General features: G+C 42.6%; 1 protein-coding gene across 2 annotated transcripts in view; it reads right to left on the bottom strand.

Moving 5' to 3' along the window:
- Positions 1 to 1,069: 1,069 nt before the first annotated feature.
- GRHL2 (grainyhead like transcription factor 2) overlaps positions 1,070 to 19,789 on the bottom strand; it is a 189,139-nt gene continuing 170,419 nt past the window's right edge. For both annotated transcript variants that reach the window (XM_017859460.1, XM_017859459.1), the window contains exons 15-16: positions 6,269 to 6,333; positions 1,070 to 4,198 (exon numbers count right to left, since the gene is read on the bottom strand). In XM_017859460.1, coding sequence (XP_017714949.1) covers positions 4,084 to 4,198; positions 6,269 to 6,333 — 180 coding nt within the window. In that variant the 3' untranslated portion in view covers positions 1,070 to 4,083. The remainder of the gene's footprint in view (positions 4,199 to 6,268; positions 6,334 to 19,789) is intronic.

Genomic DNA, 19,789 nt, shown 5'->3' on the forward strand with positions numbered 1-19,789 from the left:
CGACAATGACAATTAGCCATCATCGCCTATCCAACCAGCATCTCATTCCAGGAAGCTGGGTGGCACACATGGCGAGCACCTAACAGCAGGACCGTGGCTGCCACAGGCCAAGGGGGAGGCTGTCTCGGGAGATGTGGAGACCAACTCGTGCCCTCAGCTGGACCTACTTGGGCAGCTGGGGAGAGCACCAAGACCTCCTAATAAGGCTGTGGAACACAGTCATGACAACACTCCTTGGGGCCCATTTCTAATCCCAGGATCTCTCCAGAAGGCTCTGCAGTGAGCGCTCCCTCCAGCCCCTTCCCTCCCAGCCCCTGGTCTAGGAATGGAGGCCACTGGAGATGCCGCTGGAGTTGAAGTCGGTCAAGAGAGGCTTCCTAAAGGCAAATGTTTAGCCAGGATTTGAAAGCTGTGGACATAGATAGACAGAGATGGGAAGATGTAGAAGAATGTAGAAATGCTGCTTGTTTGGAACAGAGCTGCTCTCAGGAGATAATCATGGACAGCGGTTAAAGAAGTGTGGGCAGCTCCACAGAGTGGTGCCCACCAAGGAAACCCCAGCAGATACCGGGATAGTGCATACAGGTGTTCACATACAGGTGCTCCAACAGATCCTAAGGAGCCTGTGGGTTCCAGGGCAAGAGACTGTGAGGAAACTGGAGTTTGAGCCACATGGTTTCAGCCTCCATGCGGAGGTTGGTGCAGGTGAACTAAGGAAGCAGAAAGCTTTTGTGGAAATTCAAGGGCGAGCAAGTGTGCCTGGGAGAGAGGATGGGCAGAAGCAAGTGAACAGAACCAACTCCCTGCCCCAAGGGACTGGCCAAGAATAACCACCCTGGGGAGCCTGCCGTGGTCACACAGAAGCCTTGGAAGTTCTTCAGTCCTCTTCACATTTAACACTGGGGTGAAGTACAGCAAAGTAACTTTACCAGGAAATCCCTGCTCTGTTGAAGCCCAGGACCTGAAGGCAGGGTGGGCAGCTAGAATTTTCCCACATCACACAGAAACCTCTATCCAACCAGGTAAAAATCCCCAATACTGGCCACGCAGAAAGCACCAGACACTGTTGTTTTACTCTTATGTTATGAATATTTATTTTTTCTTCTTAAAAATGTACAAAAAATAAAATAACTGTATTTATAGTTGATAGATTCCCCCTCTCCCATTTACAAAACTATTAAGTTACATTTACCTTTTTTTAAAAACATGAGAGTAAATTGTACATATATCATTCTCCCTTGCTTGTCTTTAAGAAAGGGTCGTTCATAGCATTTGGCACAAACCCTCTATTTCTGTTGCGTTTTCATGATTTTAAATAAGAAGGAAAATAAACATTTGATTCACTTCACGCTTCCTAAGTTTCTGGGCAGGGACATGCCTTACTCTTTTAGAAACCAATTCCAAGATGACATCTGACTGCATTTTTCTGTTGGTCTCAACTTCTAAACACTCATAAAGTCTAAACAATTTGGAGATGTATGAGGAAAAACTCTTGTTCTGTTCAGTTCAGACTTTGTTTTAAAAAAAAAAGAAAGAAAGAAAAGAAAAATGCTCATTTCACAGGTCCATGATCTTCCACGGATTTGTTTAAGCTTATTTATTTGAGTTTGATTAATTTAAGGGACAAAAAAGAAGAGGCGGCAAGTTTTCCTATGTCTTTGGAGTGTTTTGCTCGGGAAATTTTGCTCGTCAAAGTTCAGCTAACATACACAGCGCACACATCAAAGGCAAGCTGGTGTGCTCCGAAGACGCAGAGGGGAACAGATCGAAAGGGATGTGGCACTCGGCACCACCCCCTGGTGGCACTGGCCTCAAATCCCTTGTTGTGGCAATTGTCACCACCATGATTGCTCAAGGACTTAGGAAACATGCAGAGCATCTCCAATTCATCTTCTGCCTTAGGGCAGGACTGGCAAACAGTTTCACAAAGAGGCTGGAGGGAGAGGGGTAGGTTGCCTGTGTCAGGCTGCCAAATCTTTGTCTTTTTCCTACTCTGGAGTCCTATGCCCCAGCCCGAGTATTTGCCGTTATGTCTGCCAATCGTGTTCGAAACTATTCCTAACCCTAGGAGCATGGGAAGTGCATAGTACGACATGTATTTCCAACACTGAATTTGTCCATCTCAGAATAGAGCCCCATTAGTACCCTGGAGGGTCCCCAAGATGCTGGTCCAGGGCGTGGCAGTCAGAGTGGAGGAGGAGGGGACACACTGGAGCACAGCTGGATTCACGATGCAAACCTTTGGCACCACAGGAAGGGTTAACACGCCCAGAGGACACACAGAAAGGTGACCCCTCACTGCCACTCCGAGATCTTCTTGGGCACAGCACCTGCTCTCTGTCCCATTCAATTCCTCCGCAACCTCAAGGAGAAACAGCTGAGCTAGAAGCAGCCCCTCCATCCTGCTCTGCATCTCAGGGGCAGATGAGGTGGGAGCGCAGGAAGCCCTGAGAGAGGGGGCCTCCAGGTAAGAGTCAAAGTGCTTTACAAACAAATCTGGGCCGTTGTAGAGAACCTGTCCTAGACCCAGGGCCTTGGGTGCAGGATGTGTCTAACTACCGAAAAGCTAGTGCTTCAGGCCACAGGGGCGAACGCAAACCCCTAAACCTGTCCCCTCAAAGAGAACAGCGGCCCATGATGGTTCATCATTTTGTGACTGTTTAGGGGAGTGTTTTTCTCTTCCAGCTCCCAGGGCATGTAGCAGGAGACCACAGCTTCTCTCTCCCAGTTTGCCTCCTGAGGCTGTTTTCACGGGAGCCAGGTCTCTTGGCACATTCTTTCTCACTCACTTCCTTAAAACCCAGCATGCAGGAGTGAGGCAAACAATCTCCCCTTTCCATCTGGTGGCCCAGGAGGAAGCCCCAGCCGGCCGACTCGGGGGTTTCGGCAGCAGGCCTTTTAAAGGGCCACTTGAGATGAAGGGCTTGTAAACTGGGAGGCACGGCACAGTGTCCAGGATTCTCATGATAGCCAAGGAGCTCTGCAGCAGGCCCAGTCACAGGGCCCTGATGGCAAACCCCTGCAGAGGCTCTCCAGAAAGCTCAGGCTGTGCCCACAGCCAAAGCTGGAGAAGGAGCTGGGGTCTCAGACAGGCTGGCCTTTCCCACGAGACAGCTCAAAGGGAGAGTCAAGGAAAACACATCATTGTGAGATAAACGTGGTGGCCTCGAAGGAGAGCCGTGCCCGTGGAGAGGGAGGGGGGCTTCCTCTGGGGACAGGAAACGAGCCCCCAGGTATGCCCACTGCAGAGTCCATCTCGGCATCAGCTGCAGTCACCTTAACATCCCAAAGGCCCTCTCCCTAGCCCCGCATGTCTCCTGAACAGGCACAGAGGCAAAAACCCCTGTTAAAACGGTCTCCAGGTCTGTGTCTCCTCTAGGCCAGTGGCAGTAAACATGCCCACATACCACAGGTAAAATATATTATTACAATATTATAAACACTATGTACAATGCAGACAGGCAGACTTTATGTGTTACTTACTAATTACACGATGGCCGATGGTCTTCCTGTACAAGGCCTGGTGGCCACTTGCTGGGAACCCTGGAGGTATTTAGCAAGATGACCTTCCCCAGAGCAACCAGAAGGTGTCTGACCAGAAAGTGGGCATCCACCTCTCGCCCCACCTATGACTACTGCACCCAGAAGTAGCTCATTTCGTCCAGCCACTCGGGAGATGTGGAGGGGTGAGAAAGAAGGGATGGGAATTTTTTAGGCTGTTCGGGATGAGTGTTTCTCTTGAAGGGGGAATGCTGGACGGTCTCATCTGGAGCTAGCAGTGACGTGCAGAGTCCTGGAAGGCCTGGACTCGGACTCCAGGAAAAGGTGGACAATAAATAGGAATCCGACAGGCCTAAGGCACTTTCCTGAGGGGCTCAGGATTTAGCTCCGTGGTAGGTGCCAGTGGACGGGCCAAGCACACCGACAGTGGAGCCTGTCCCTTGCCCCACTCCCCAGCACAGTCTTGTAACAGCAGTTGTGAGATGGGGGAGATGGGTCTCCGGGTTCTGGGGCCGGGGCTTCTGTCTCTCCCAGGGAGGAACGCACTGAGAGCTCCAGCCAAAGCGGATGCCAAACCCAGGTCTAGATTTCCATGAGCGTGACCTTGAAGCCCTCCACCATGCTCTCCATATTGAGGATGAAGGTGTCCTCGTTCGAGTAGTGCTCGATGATGTTGTCATCCATGTTCACCAAGATGCTGCCATGGAGAGGGGAGGGGTGTGAAAACAAAGACGCGGTGAACAGTGTGCCCGGGGAAGGGGGGCTCCAGGCTGGGGGTTCTCGCAGCCATTCTTTGGCGGTGAGGCTGGGAGGAGTGGAGGAGAGAGGACACAAGGCAGGGAAAGACCCTCATTCAGTTTTCTTTCCCCAAAAACTAGTTTGAGGAAAGCAAAGCCTCAATTTCTCAGAACTAACTTTCAACCCAACCTGCTTGCTTTATAGATGAGTAAACTGAGGCCCAGGGAAGTTAGAAAGCCCAGAATGACAGAGTTAGTGATTACCAGGGCCAGGACCTACATTATTAGGCCCCCCTGACTCTTTCTCATCAACCCATATTGCCTCTCGAAGATGCATTTTTAAAAAGGCATTGCCTCTACTTTTAGGAGGAAGAGGAAAATAAGCAAGAATTGCAGCTACCCTTTTTTGAGCATGTTGACCTTGTATTTAGTTCTCACGGCGACTGTGAAGGTAGGTGTCAGCATCGCCGTTTTGCAGATGAGAAAACTGAGCTCAGCAAGGTTAAATTGTTTCCCCAAGTTCATTCAGTTAGTGCATGGCTGAGCTTGATTTTGAAATTAGCTTTACCTCATTCTGACACTTGTACTTTACCACCTATGACCTATTCCTTAGCTAACCATCCCTGGTAGAGTTTTAAGAAAGCCAACAGCTTCCAAAGACTTCCATAATTTCTTTAAGCCAATTTCATGATTTGAAGTCAGACGGATGCTAGTTTGAGAATGAACCACTGATTCTATCATTTTACAGTTATGTGTCAGCAGGCAAGCTGTTTAGCCTTTCAGAGCCTCAGTTTATTCTTCTGTAAAAATAAGAACAGTCACCCAGCTTTAAAGGATTGTTTATAGGATAAAAACATTTAGCACAACACCTGACAAGAGCTTGATGAAAGCAAAATGTTATCATCAGCATGTACCACTGCACTGAGAATTTCTGCTCGGCAATAAGACTGTGAGACACCACTCAAATATCACTGTCAGAGGAGTACACCCAGCCTACTACACTGACCTTGGCAAGAAGTATAATGTGCATTTTAGTGAATCTTCCAACAAGAGCTCAGGTGGAAAGGGTTTCCTGTCGGATCCTCCAATCAACCAACAGGACTCATCACTCAGAGAGCCTCAGCTTCCCAGATAATCCAATTTCCTTTATGAAAGTGATCCAGAGAAGAGTTGAAAGACTCATCTTCTGCTTTTTGTAGGAAAATACCCCAGAAGCTGAGTCAACAGATACCCTCTCCTGGCACTTACGTTAGCTCCTGTGGTCCCTACTCTTAGACCCTTACACATAGGAAGCCCACACAGAAAGTCAGATGGCAGAACATGGGAGCTAAGCACTTGAGCTTTGAGGACACAGACTTGGGTTCAAATCTGTGCTCTACCTACTGAACATGAGACCTTGGGTGAGATGCTCAAGCCCCTCTGGCTGCTTTCCTCATCAATAAATCAGAGATAAGAGATTCCACCTCATAGAGTGGTGAGAATTAAATAGAGAAATACATGTAAAGTACTTAGGAAGGGACCACGAACCTACTGAACATCCAGTAAATATGACCTATTGTTCTTAACAAAGAGAACACACAGATCCAATGATCATTTGAGAACATTTTCTTGATAATTACCTTAGAAGAATCCCCTATGTTCCAAACCATTTTTTGTTCCTAGTATGCCACCCAGAAACCAACCCCAAGGGCCATACATGATTCCCTACAAACTCCACTCCCTGCGCAAAGGTAACTTAGGCGTTCTCCCCAGTGTCCTCAGCACCTCCAGACCTCTGTGGTCTTCCTGCCCATCTTGTCATTGCAATAGGGCATCTCAGCTGACATAGTGCCAATGCACTGCCTCCCTCCTTCCCTCTCTCCCTAAAGATCTTCCAAACCCAATCTGCTCTGCAATTCTCTGGAAGAAGGACACAATTTTTATGAAAAGTAGGCAACAGACCTAACAAAAGACAGGCATCATTTTATTTTTAAGGCATCATGTGGACTTATCTGATTTGAAAGTCAATTTAAGTTCAGTTTCTTTCTTACCCTTTTTTGCTTTTCTTGTAAAGCTTTGCTATCTTCTCCACAGGCAGCCCATATTTCTCAGATATCTGAAATATCAATAACAAGAAGGCAGATGAGCACAGAAGGACGCCCAACTGGAAGCAAGGGGGAAAGTTCCAATTTCACTCCCTTGGCCATTTTCCCAGGAATAGAGTGCTCTTCACTCATGAGTCAAACTCTCAAAACACTCATTTATGAGCCTCTCCCTTTGGATAGACTTTAAATCATTCAACAAAAAATTCAGCCTCGTGGGAATTCAATCTATGATAAAAGTGGCATTCCAAGTCAGTCAGAAAAAGATGGACTGTAACTATGATGTTGGATGAAATAGCCAACTAGAAAAAATTTAACAAGTTACATTGGATTCCTTCTCTACTCCTTACACCAAAATACATTTGATACAGATCAAAGATTTACGTGTGAAAGATGAAACCATAAAAGTAGAGGAAGAAACCATGAGTTAAGTTTTTGGATAGCTGTCATCTTAAAGTAAGGAAGATCTTTCTAAACAAGACATGAAACCTGAAGAAAAGGTCAAAAGGTTAATAAAACAACACAACTTTAAAATGCAGTACAGGAAAAAAAAAAAAAAAAAAAAAAACCTAAAATGCTGAAGACAAAACCACACTGGGAAACATTTTGCAACACAAATGACAGACATGGAACTAACTTCCTTAAGTTAAAAAGAACTGCAAATCAAAAAAAAAGATCAGCAATTCAATGAACAAAGGAAGAAAAAACCTGAAGAAGCAATTCATAGAAGAAAAGTAATTGGACAGTGAGCATATAAAAAAGTGTACCACACAGTCATAATTTAAAATTTTCAAATTAAAGCAAAGTGGGATACTACTTTTATTTATTTTTATTTATTTATTTATTTTGTTGAGATGGAATCTTGTTCTGGTGCCCAGGCTGGAGTGCAGTGGTGTGATCTCAGCTCACTGCAACCTCTGCCTCCCAGGTTCAAGTGATTCTCCCGCCTCAGCCTCTGGAGTAGCTGGACCTACAGGTGCACACCACCACACCCAGCTCATTTTTGTATTTTCAGTAGAGACGGGGTTTCACCATGTTGACCAGAATGGTCTTGAACTCCTGACCTTGTGATCCACCCACCTCGGCCTCCCAAAGTCCTGGGATTACAGGCATGAGCCACCGTGCCCAGCCTATTTTTCAAACTAACAAACAACTAAAACTTGATAATACAGCATCAGCCAGACTATGAGAAACAGCAGTTCTCTCAGATGTTACTCTCACATGCAAGAATAACATGCTCAACCTCTTGGAAAGAAATTTGGCAGAAGCTATTAAAATTTAAAATGCATATATCCTTTGACCCACATATTCCATATCTAGTAATCAGGTCTACAGAAATACATTCAGATGTACACAAAGATTTTCAAAGCATCACTGTTTAGAATAGAGAAAACTGCATATAACAAACATCCATTAAACACATTTTAATCATTTACACTTAAAACTCATGCAGTCATCAAAAGAAATGTGGGAAGCCTATATGAATTCACATTAACAAAAATATTCTTAACATATTGAGGAGAAAATACCAAGTTGCAAAACTGTGTTTATAGTGTGATCCCACTTGTATTTATATACAGAATATATATATATATTCTGTAAGTATACAGAATATTTGAAGGACCCACCAACATATTAACAGGGACTACCACTGAAGAATGGACAGAAACAAGGAGACCCTTTTACTTTTATTTTGAAAATTCTATTCTATTTATTTTACAATCATTGTGTTTCACTTTTATAAAAATAAAGTAGTAATAGTTTACAGATGGATTCGGGAAAGCCCTGCCCTAAATGTCTTTCGTACCCTCTCTGCTCCCAAATCAAATCTGTCTGCCCCTTCTGAGCCCAGCAGCTGGTGGGGCTCACAGGCAGCTGAGAAAGGTAAAGTTTGAAATGTGGATCCTAAGAAGAGTTCACTCTACAGAGAATCACAGATTCTCACCCTTCCAACTATCTCACCCCACAGGAAGAACTCCCCATCCCCTAATAAGGCCCAAAGGCACGGAACAGGTGAGCAGAGAGCTGGGAGAGCAAAAAGAGACTATGACCGAGCAGCGGGCCTGACAGACATCACTAATCCACCACTGATGAGATTCTCTCACAGCCACACCTGAGCCAAACGAGCCAAGGATGAAAAACGACACATCCAGTGGGGGCCTTTGGACTGCAAAGAAAATTGGCAGAACTTCTGTTGGAGGCATCCATTTGAACAGAACATAAAAGAGCACTTAAGAAAAACAGAACACTTGTGGAGCACACACATGCGAAATTCTGATATACAAATATGATTATTGATCTAAACATTTTTTTAAGTTGAGCAAATGAATAAAAGGATAGGTGGTCAATTTAGCAAACTTAATAGTGTCAGGAAAAATCAAGTCAAAAACAATTTCAAAGTGCAAAGCAAAAGGATAGAGCATAGATGGAAATTATGATAGAAAAGAAGAAAGATGAAAACATCCTGGAACTTCCCAGACAAAAAGAGCAAGTTACCCCAAAAAAGGATAAGCCTGGCTTCAGTCTTCTCATCTCAACACTAGAAACCAAACGACAGTGGACAGGAACTCTTACAGACTGCAGGGAAAAAGTATTTCACTCCATAAATTCCAGACACCAACAAGCTATCTCTCACTTATCAGGGTGAAAGAGCAGTGTATTTCACCCAAATATCCCACTTGAAAAAATACAGTTGGCCCTCAGTATCTCCAGGTTCTGCATTCTTGGATTCAATCAGCTATGGATTGAAAATACTAGAAAAAATATGAAAAATAAAAGTACAGTGGCAAAAAGTAATATGAATCAAAACAATACAGTGTAACAATTATTTGCATGGCCTTTACAATGTATTACGTATTATAAGTAATCTAGAGATTATTTAAAGTACATGGGAGGATGTGTGTGTGTTACAGGCAAATATCTATGCCATTTTACATGAGGGACTTGAGCATCTGTGGATTTGGGTTTGGAGGAGGTATCCTGGAACCAATCCTCCCGAGGACCTCAAGGGACCACTAGACTCACAAAAGAGCTCCATCCAAATAGAAAATGCATCCAAATGGAGACATCAAACTGGGGAAAGGGAAAAGTAAAAAAGCCACCAGTGTCACGCTGTAAACTTGAGTATACATAGCAGGGGTGTCCAATCGTTTGGCTTCCCTGTGCTACACTGAAAGAAGAATTGTCTTGGGCCACACATAAAATACACTAACACTAATGATAGCTGATGGGCTTAAAAAAAAAAAAAAAAAAAGCAAAAAAAAAAATTCATAATGTTTTAAGAAAGTTTACAAATTTCTGTTGGGCCATATTCAAAGCTACCTTAGGCCACATGCAGCTTGTAGGCCATGGGTTGGACAAGCTAGGGTTACGTGGACTGGAAACATGAAGTGTAAGTGCTAAATAAGGATTCTTGAAGTTAAAAGAGGACATAATACAAAGGAAAATCTAATCGTTTTCTAGAAATAAAGCACTAAGCTATTTTTGCAAAATCTAGAAGCTGGAAGTTGATGGGGAGAGAGCAGGCATTTCAACTGGCTCATTTTAGCAAAAGGAGGGAAGGCAAGGGAGAAAATACAGACCTAAGGTCTCATCTCACAGAGGGAGGAGCGGAGCTGGAGGGCACTGGTGGAGAAAATAGTTGAAAGTTTATTTTCAAATAGTAGCAAAGAATTACTTTAGGAATTTGGAAAATTTAGGAAAAGTAAATAATAACTTTCAAATTTAAACGTTGAAATACAACAACTTAGAATCTGACTGCAAAACTAAAGAGAAAGTAAGAAGAAGCTACAACGTGAAATAAACAATAAACAAAAAGATGGAAGAAAAATCAAGTGTATCACTTATTATACCAAATGAGAATAAACTTCATTCTTCCAGTAAAAGCTAGAGTGTCTGAGTGAGTGTAAAAGAAAATAAATAAATAAATAAATAAAGAGAAAGAGAAAGAAAGAAGCTCAGTTGTATGGTGTTTAAAAGAAAAGCATTGAAGACAGTGTGGTGAGTGAAGGATGACTGATGAGTGACCACACCAATCAAATGCAAACAGAAGCAAAAGAGGAGTGACAAGGTATAATTTAAGGTTGACGAGGTTAAGAATGGATGTGATATAATGATATGATATATGGATATGAATGGATATGATATATGATATAATGATTAAAAGCACAATTGATGGAGAAGCTACAGCAATCATAAAACTTTATGCATCCGATAACAGGGCACTTAAGCAAAAATTATTATAGGTAATTATTACAGATGTAATAATTTTTGCTTAAGTGCTTTGCTTTTGCAAAATGAAAGTACAATTATTATGGGAGATTCACTTGAAAACCTTGAAACAATGCAATTATAGTGAGAGATTTCAATAGACCTTTTAAGAATTGAACAAATCTAGTAGACGGATAGGTAAAAACAGTTGGATAATCATTATACTTTATATAATATACACACACCTCTACACACACATTTATATATAGATATACACACACAAATATTATAAATATTACATATCCTAAAGAGATTCTCCCATGGATTGGGTAACAAAGATAAGCTACGCTGAATCACAATTCAATAAAATTAGAAATAAAAATGTTGTAAGTTTCCAGAAATGTTTAACCTCTTCTAAATACTTCTATGCAACCCTGGCTGTATAGCAGCTCACCATCTCTTTAGAATATCAAATTCCTTTAGCGACTGCTTGAGAAGAATTATATCTGTCTAAACAAACACTAGAAAGGTTCCTCAAACATTTTAATGCTGTTAATGCTGTTTTCAAATCTGGTGAGACACTCAATAATGTACGGTTGACATAGCTTTCATCACGCCTCCCCCAAAATGCCGTTTGGAAGAATTTATGCTTGCTTTCTCTCTTCCTCCCATGCCTGGCATCTGCACTGTTTGTCAATGTCTCCTGGTGGCCATACTTGCACATGCAAATTAAAAGGGAATTGTCAAGGGGAGCTGGTTCTGCACCCAGAGAGCTCTGAGCGAAGCTTTGCTGAAGGGATGAAGGAAGAGGGACCTAGATGTAGCCAATTCTCAGGAGTCAGCTCACTGCCTTCCCCATTCCCTGGGATTCTAGAATGACCCAGTTAACAGAGCTGGTGACTAGAAAAAATCCTTGAAGGGCAACCTGCTTCCACATCATTTCTAGAGCTGTCATTTCCTCAGCATGGTTGATCTTAACCTGGAGGTCTACAGATGCCCAAAGAGTATATATATGAACTTGAATGGGGGAAAACATTCATCCTTATTTTCACTAACTTCAAACTGGAATGTAGCATTTTTTTTTTTTTTTTTTTTTTTTTTTTTTTTTGAGACGAGTCTTGCTCTGTCACCCAGGCTGGAGTGCAGTGGTGCGATCTTGGCTCACTGCAAGCTCCTCCTCCTGGGTTCACATCATTCCCCTGCCTCAGCCTCCCGAGTAGCTGGGACTACAGGTATCCACCACCACATCTGGCTAAGTTTTTAGTAGAGACAGGGTGTCACCATGTTAGCCAGGATGGTCTCAATCTCCTGACCTCGTGAGCCACCTGCCTCAACCTCCCAAAGTGCTGGGATTACAGGCATGAGCCACTGTGCCTGGCCGGAATGTAGCATTTTCTTCAAGCTGGAACATAAGGTAACATTGGCAGTACCTGTGTCTTTTTTAACAAGGGAAATCACAGATATTTCATGTCATATTAGAATCCTGCAGATGTTCCAAAATACTGATTACATTCATTCATCACTTTGAAATTACAGTAGTTATTAGACTCACCCATGGATCATATTTAATGCATGAATAAGGATCACATGTATTTCTATATCATAAGCATGCTTTTTTTATTATTTTGATGACTAAATATCAATATAACTAGTTTCCTTTATAATCCTATGTATTTTATTTTATACATCTAAAACATTATTCTGAAAAGGGTCTGTATATTTCACCAGACTGCCAAAGGTATCCATGGCACAAAAAAGTAAGCACCCCGATAAACATTTTTCTGTATATAAGAGCTTGTTGCGTACTTGGAAGTCCTATAGACTATGTTATTTGTACCTAACTACCATTCTGATTCCTTGCCCTTCAAGAGTTGGTTTCTTTGAACTTTGGTTAGTGCTACTTGGAACTTCTTTTAAAATAAAATGGAAAATAAAATAGGAACTTTTCCCACTCAGCATCAACCAGCTTATATCTGTTAGTTCCCCCTGTTCTGAAAGAAAACTGAATCTGATGCTTGGGTTTTGTCTTTTTGGGGGTTTGATTCCCAGCTCCCCGAAGCATGAAAGGGAACACCTCAGCTCACAAATCAACTGATGCAAGTCAGAACTGGGTAAGGGGCATAAAATCTAGGGTAGCAGTGGCACCAGCCATAGCTAGCATTTATTGAGTCCCTGGGTCCCCAGCACACAGGCATGTGGAGCTTTGCGTGTATTCACTTGCTTAGTCCTCACATCATGAGAATGGAATTAGTGCTTTTGTAAGCTCTGTTTCTCAGATTAGAGAACTGAGGCTTCCTGTCAGTCAGTAACTCACACAGGATCCCTCAGCTAGCAAGTGGCAGAGACAGAATTTGAAAGGGAACAACCTGGGAGATGGCTTTAGATTCTGAACTGCTAGAGAAGATGGGCATATGTTGAGATGGCTTGGGGACAAGACTCACAGACCCCATCCTGTACAAAGAAGCAACTGGCAAAGGTGAAACCTCTGCCTCCAGGAGGGCAAAGTCCTGCTCTCAGTGCAACTCTCAGCATCAAAGGCAGCTTGCAAATGTGCCACCCTGGGACAGTGTTCCCTGCCTCCATGCACGTCAGGGAGATGCGCTTTGCCAAATTCAGAACCCTGGAAAGTGAGACCAGGCAGGATATCATCATGCAGAGGAAGCTGGCCGTCTGTCAGGGGTGGCAGAAAATTCCTTCTCCCCAGGGGCTGGATGACATCACCCACACAACAATCCTTCCTTCTGTGAATGAAAACGTGTGGCACATGAGCGTTCTGTCGGAACAGGGTGATTCAGAGTGCTTGGGTTTTTTTCTTTGTGTTTTTCAAGTTGTCTCAACTGAGCATGCATTTTATTAAAAGTGCATTTTATAAAAGTGCGTTATCAGTATTTGTAAAAACCCCAAAGACTTCCTTGACACCCAGGAAGATTCTAGATCTTGGAGATGTCTCATCAATGTGTTATTGGTTGCCTGATGATCTAGAATTTTTAGACTTTTATTTTGTGGAAAGTTCTTTGCCCAGAAACCTCCTGTATGTGATAGGCAGAAGTGATGGACCAATGCAGGATTCAGTCAGCCTTCTCTAGAGGCATACAACAGAACTGCCTACTCTAGAAGTCAGTTACTTCTAATTGTTTTTATGTGGAGTGATACGCTGTTCATTCATTGGGGGCGCTTAAGATATACATCAAAAAAGCAGTGGACTCTTGCTTGTAAATGCTTCCTAGGTGTCTGTGTTTGACCTGTCAGGAGAACCAGGTAGGATTCATGAATCGCCTCCATCCATGAATGACACAGTTGGACAAAAAGTGGGTGCTACTAGGGCCATGAGCAACCTTTTTCTTTGTAGACATCAGCTAGCTTCACTAGAGAGAACATCCCTATCCCTTTCTCTAGCCTCTTTGCCTTAGGGGAAACACAGTCTGTCTCTCCACCTCGTAGTACTCACAGTCATTGTCTGTATGTGTATATGTGTGTGTGTGTGTGTGTGTGTGTGTTAGACACATAAAATACACTAACAGACACACATGCAGACACATGGACACACACACATGGTATATACTCATTTATAATTTCTGTGTGTTACTCTAAGTACCATGTATACACACTCATTTATCCTCACACCAATCCTATATCCCATTTTATTATCCTCATAATATTATCTCATTATTATTCTCATTTCAGAAGTGATGACACTAGAGTGTAGAGAGGTTGAGTAACTTGACCAGCTTAGCTCTCTGACTGCATGGGATCAACAACACACAGACTACTTCTTGCCTAATGGCCTAGTATTGCCTAATCTCTTTTCCTTTAGATGTGGTGAGCTGTGATTGGGAATGTTTATCCTTCTTGTGATAACTTTCCAGTTGTAAATGTCTCCCTAATTGGGCTTAAAATTGCTTGAGGACTTAAGTTGGCTCTATCAATTTGTGGAGCTATCAGCCCTTTGAAAACCACCCCTTCTGGACCTCAGTTTTTACATCTGTAAGGTAGTGATGATGCTATTTACCTGCCATGTTCATGGGGATATTGTAAGAATCCAATGAAGCAGGGCATGTGAATATCATGCCACCCACAGCACTCAGTCTAGAGGTATACATACAGCAGATACCCAATTCAGTCAACTTATGCTGAAGGTTCTGGGAGTACACCACAGAAAAGAAACACAGCCCCTGATCTCATGAACTTGACATTCAACTGGGGAAGAGAGAAACAATAAACATGGAACAAATATAACTATGTCAAGTGGTGATAAGTGTTATGAATGACAGAGAGTGATGAAGATGCTATTTACATAGGTGTGCTGGAAAGGGCCATCTGATAAAGCAACATGTGAGCAGTGGCCTGGAGGAAGTGAGCCTTGTCCATATGGAGGAAGGGCATTTCTGGCAGAAGGAACAGCAAGTGCAAAGGCCCTGAGGTATGAGTGGCCCTGCTGGCTTTGGGGATTAGCCAGAAGGTAGTGGCCAGAGATGCTTTATTTGCAAGATTACTAGGTAAAAATCACTAGAAATGCAGAAAAAAAAGAATTGGAAACTCATCTCACTACCACCATCACCACCACCAAATTCTTTGTCTTTAAAAAGCAGTTTAAAACCTAATTATAACAATAAAGAAGCCAAATTAAATCATCAAAGTTATATGGATGGTTTGATTGATGTAATACTAAACATGCAAATGAAAAGAAAAATAGTCTATATTCTACAAATGATACCAAGTATGGGAATATTTAGTAACATCTGGCTGATAGATAACTTCTTTTCTTGTTCTATCTGGGTGTATAGATCTGTATAGATAATGATTTTCTGGCACACGAAATGAGGGTCTGGGGGTTTAGGACTACTGAATAAGAAGAATAATACAGAAAGGTGACTCAACTTGGCACAGATTAAACCATAATTACATTCCTCTTTGTTGTAGTCAAGAGTTCTTTCCAAAACAGTAAGAGGTCAAGGGTAGTACAAACAAAACAAAACATGGTAGGCATTTTTCACATGTTGCAAGGAAGGAAACCAAATATTCAAAAATGGACATACTCAAGACTACAGTCATGATTTGAATCGAGTCAGTCAAGTTCCCCAGTCTACCCTCTCCTCTCATGCTGCTGCACTTGCACTTACTGGCAGTGTCCTGACCTCACTCTTACATGGAGACTTCTTTTTCTTTTTCTTTTTTTAGATGGAGTTTCGCTCTTGTTGCCCAGGTTGGAGTACAGTGGCACGATCTTGGCTTACTGCAACCTCTGCCTCCCAGGTTCAAGTGATTCTCCTGCCTCAGCCTCCCGAGTTGCTGGCATTACAGGCATGCACCACCACACCTGGATAATTTTGTATTTTTAGTAGAGACGGGGTTTCTCCATATTGTCCAGGCTGGTCTCAAACTCCTGACCTCAGGTGATCCGCCTGCCTCAGCCTCCCAAAGTGCTGGGATTACAGGCGTGAGCCACCGCGCCCGGCCTGGAGACTTCTTTAATGAAGGCAAACTCAAAAATATTATCTCAAGGAAGAACATAATGTCTGCTGAGTGTAAGAACAGCCCAATTTTTTAAATAACAGAACTCCATCCTATCAAGTGGCTTAAATTACAGACTCCAGGAAACCCGTGTAGGCTGTAGGAACACTATCACCATCGCCAAACTGTTCAACAAATCTGCCTGATGTGACACCTTCTGACTCAACCCTAAGTTCCTTGGAAGGAAGGTGGCAACACTATTCTATCAAGATGACAAATCCACATTTCACCACCAATTGCCAAAAAAAAATATTTTTTGGCTCTTTATTCTCCAGTTCAGACTTTCTTCTACACTTAAATAATGCCTGGCTGAGGATAGGGAGTTGGGTGTTCAACAGGAGCAATAAGAGCAGGTTCTCCAATAGAAAGCAATTCAAATATCCCTAATGTGGAAATAGCTGCATCATCAACATCATTGCCATCATCTACTCAGCTAATATCTATTGAATATGTGTGTTAAACTCATTGAATGCTGTTGATGACTTCATTTTATTGATAAGGAAGTTGAGGCACAATCAACCTTTCAATAATTAGTTCAGGAAGAGAGCAAAACAATGTGAATATTGATATGAAGCAGGTGTTTCTATTTCCAAAACAATTGCAAGACTCACACAAGGCATACTTTTACATTTGGAGTTGTGAATTCTGCTGGCCCTGGAAGACTATGAGTTCCTTTCTCAACAGAGAGCATTTGCTCTTCCCAAGCCCTTGATGAAGGTGATAGCCTAGACCCAGGCCAATTCCTAAAATCCGCTGGAATGGGGTTATGAAATAATAGTCTATAGGGCCATGTCTTGGTTTAAAACTACCTTTGCAGAATGTGCAACCAAAAGAGTGTCATAAGGTGACTTATTACCATCCTAAGTGAATACTGCATGTAGGACCTTAGGGCAGAATCAGACTCTAATACCAGTTCCCAGCCAAGGTACACACCAGCTAGTGGCTCTCACATTAATGTGCTTCAATTCAACCAGAAGCTTGTTACCAGTGCTAATTCCTGGGCCTACCCCTATAGAATCTGATTCTGAAGATCATGGGTGGAGTTCTGGGATGGCATCTTTGTTTTTGTTTTTGTTTTTTTGAGACACAGTCACTCTGTCACCCAGTCTGGAGTGTGGTGGCACAATCTCAGCTCACTGCAAACTCCACCTCCCGTGTTCAAGTGATTCTCTTGCCTCAGCCTCTTAAGTAGCTGGGACTACAGCGCATGCCAACACACTCAGCTAATTTTTTTGGTAGAGACGAGGTTTCACCATGTTGGCCAAGCTGGTCTTGAGTTCCTCACAGTAATGAGTAGGGAACTATGTTTGTGTTTATGGGAAGCCATTTTCAACCAGTGACAGAGTTCAAAGTGATGGCCTCAGGTCAAGCATAATATCTCTTGATTAATCACGTTTTCTTAAAAGTTAAGGTTTTTTCCTTTTCTACTCACTGAGCATTTTTTCTGTCTATATAACTTTCCACTGTTAAAAACTATAAGGTCCCTCACAATGATATTATTTTGAAATGAAAAGTCAAAACAAAACATGGAGGCCAGGGTCACGTTGCCTTCTTGTCTTGAGACTTTGTTTAATGTGGGGCTTTGGACTGTGGGGCGTAAAGATCATTTCTTGGGAGCAGCTTTGTGCCTCTGGGCTCAGGAGAGAGGACCTCCCCACATGACTTCGGAGTTTCAGATGCAGATACCTGCACCATTTCCATAGCCCCGTGCCTCCTCTGAAATTTCAAATTTGTGGTATATTACATAATGGAACAATGAGCAAAAATAACATTCTGCCTTTTGGACAGTAGGAAAGGAGTATTTGAGAAATCCAAAATCTGAGGATTTCTACCCAAACAATGCTTCAGTAACAAAGGCTAATTTAACTGTGGACTTGGTATATACCAGGGGCCAGGCAGAGTTTCAGATCTCTCTTGTCTCATTTAATCCTCATAACAATCCCACGAGGGAGGTAGTATTATCATTTCCATTTTAACAATGAAGAAGAGGTTAAGAAACTTGTCCAGCTAGCAAGAGGCACAGTCAGAAATTGAACACAGGTTTTCTGAGGCCAAGCCCATATGCTGACCCCTAAGCTATACTGTCTGTATAGTACACATGTTTGTTTTATTTTACACACACACACATTACCAATATACATTTGTATATATCAATATAGATATACAATGTCATATTTTATATATTTATATTATACACATGCATATTACCAATATATGACTGTGCACTGGTAAGTGTCACTATGGTAAAGTGTCATGCACTAGTAAGGTCCTGGTCTAAAGAGAACCCACACCCTGAAAGGAAACCCTGTCTTACCCCACCCAGGTCCCAAATAAACTTAGGGTAAAACTACAGTGAGTGGGAGCCACTGTTCTTGAAAATTCTACCGCCTCATTTCACAGCATGCTTACGCCCTCGCTTACACAGAGCCTGCTGTCCTTCATGGCTGCCCCCAAGTTGGCGGGGCTGCTTTGTCATTCCAGACTGCATCACCCAAGGATCCTGGAGGGACTTCTCTTGCACAGCTTTCCCATTTGCATAACTTAGGAAGCAAGGAGATAGCTTGTGTTGATGCTTCAATGAAACCTTTTCTTTTTAGACATAAAGGGGAAATGAAATAAGAATTGCCCTAAGAAATCTGACCAGAGCCAGCCTAGGGAACCTGACTTCTCTGTGGCTTACAGGGTCAAAGGATACATCCCCACCCCTCACCCTGTACCTTCAGCTAACCAAAGTGAGGTAGGTGTAATGAGCTCCCACTAAAAGGGATCAACAGCCAGATGCTGCTGTGGCGGGCAGGGTAGGCAGAGGTTGCTGAACTACTGTTTAGATGGGAGTGAAGGTGACATTGAGTTCCACTGTGATCCAGTCCAACTCCATCTACAGAACACTTATAGAACTGGTCAGATGCCATGGAAGGTAAAGACAAGACACCAAGGAAAAAGGAAGGTTCGGAGTGTAATGAATCAATTCAGTAATGGTTTAAATCAGAGGTTCTCGCACCTAGCTCATCTCAGAGTATCCTCAGGAGCTCGTTAAAAATAAAGGTTCCTGATCCCCACTTCCTCCCTTCCCTGATCTACCTGCAATTCAGAAGTATCAGAATCTCTAGAGTTGAAGTCAGAGAATATGCATTTAAGCAACTGCTTCTGTGGTTTTCAAATACCACTGTCCCAGTTAAGTCAGTTTCGGTAACATGGTCTTAAAGGCTAGACTGGAGTATGAAATTATCCAAAGTTGTCCAGAGAGGTCTGAATATTTTGTGAGCTTCCAGCTTAGTCTATCTTCTGGCAATCTTAGACTCATTTTAAAAATCTTGGTTTATTTGAAGAGATATAGATCATATCTTTGTGGCATTGATTTCTGTTTTTGTTTTTCCTTAATGTGAAGCAGATCCAGTAACAACAAACTCCATCCTATGAAAAAATCCTGTAGAACAAAAAAGATGACCTAACCCTCCATCTGTGTGTTTCTTAGACGGAGGTCCTTAGTGTTCTGCTTGGAATTGCCTCGGGACTTGTTAACAACAGATCACGGAGGGTAGCGCGATGACATCGATAACATTCCTACACAGTTTTTAAAACTTTCTGGTGAACAATGAATACTAGATAGACAGATAGATAGACAGATAAATAGATATCACAATTCACCATTTTAACCATTTTAAAGTGTATAATTCAGTGCTGTTTAGTAGAGTCACAATATTGTACAACTATCACCTCTATCTAATTCCACAACATTTTCATCCCTCC

Source organism: Rhinopithecus bieti, unplaced genomic scaffold (assembly GCF_001698545.2).
Source record: "Rhinopithecus bieti isolate Rb0 unplaced genomic scaffold, ASM169854v2 scaffold_47952, whole genome shotgun sequence".
NCBI lineage: Eukaryota > Metazoa > Chordata > Mammalia > Primates > Cercopithecidae > Rhinopithecus > Rhinopithecus bieti.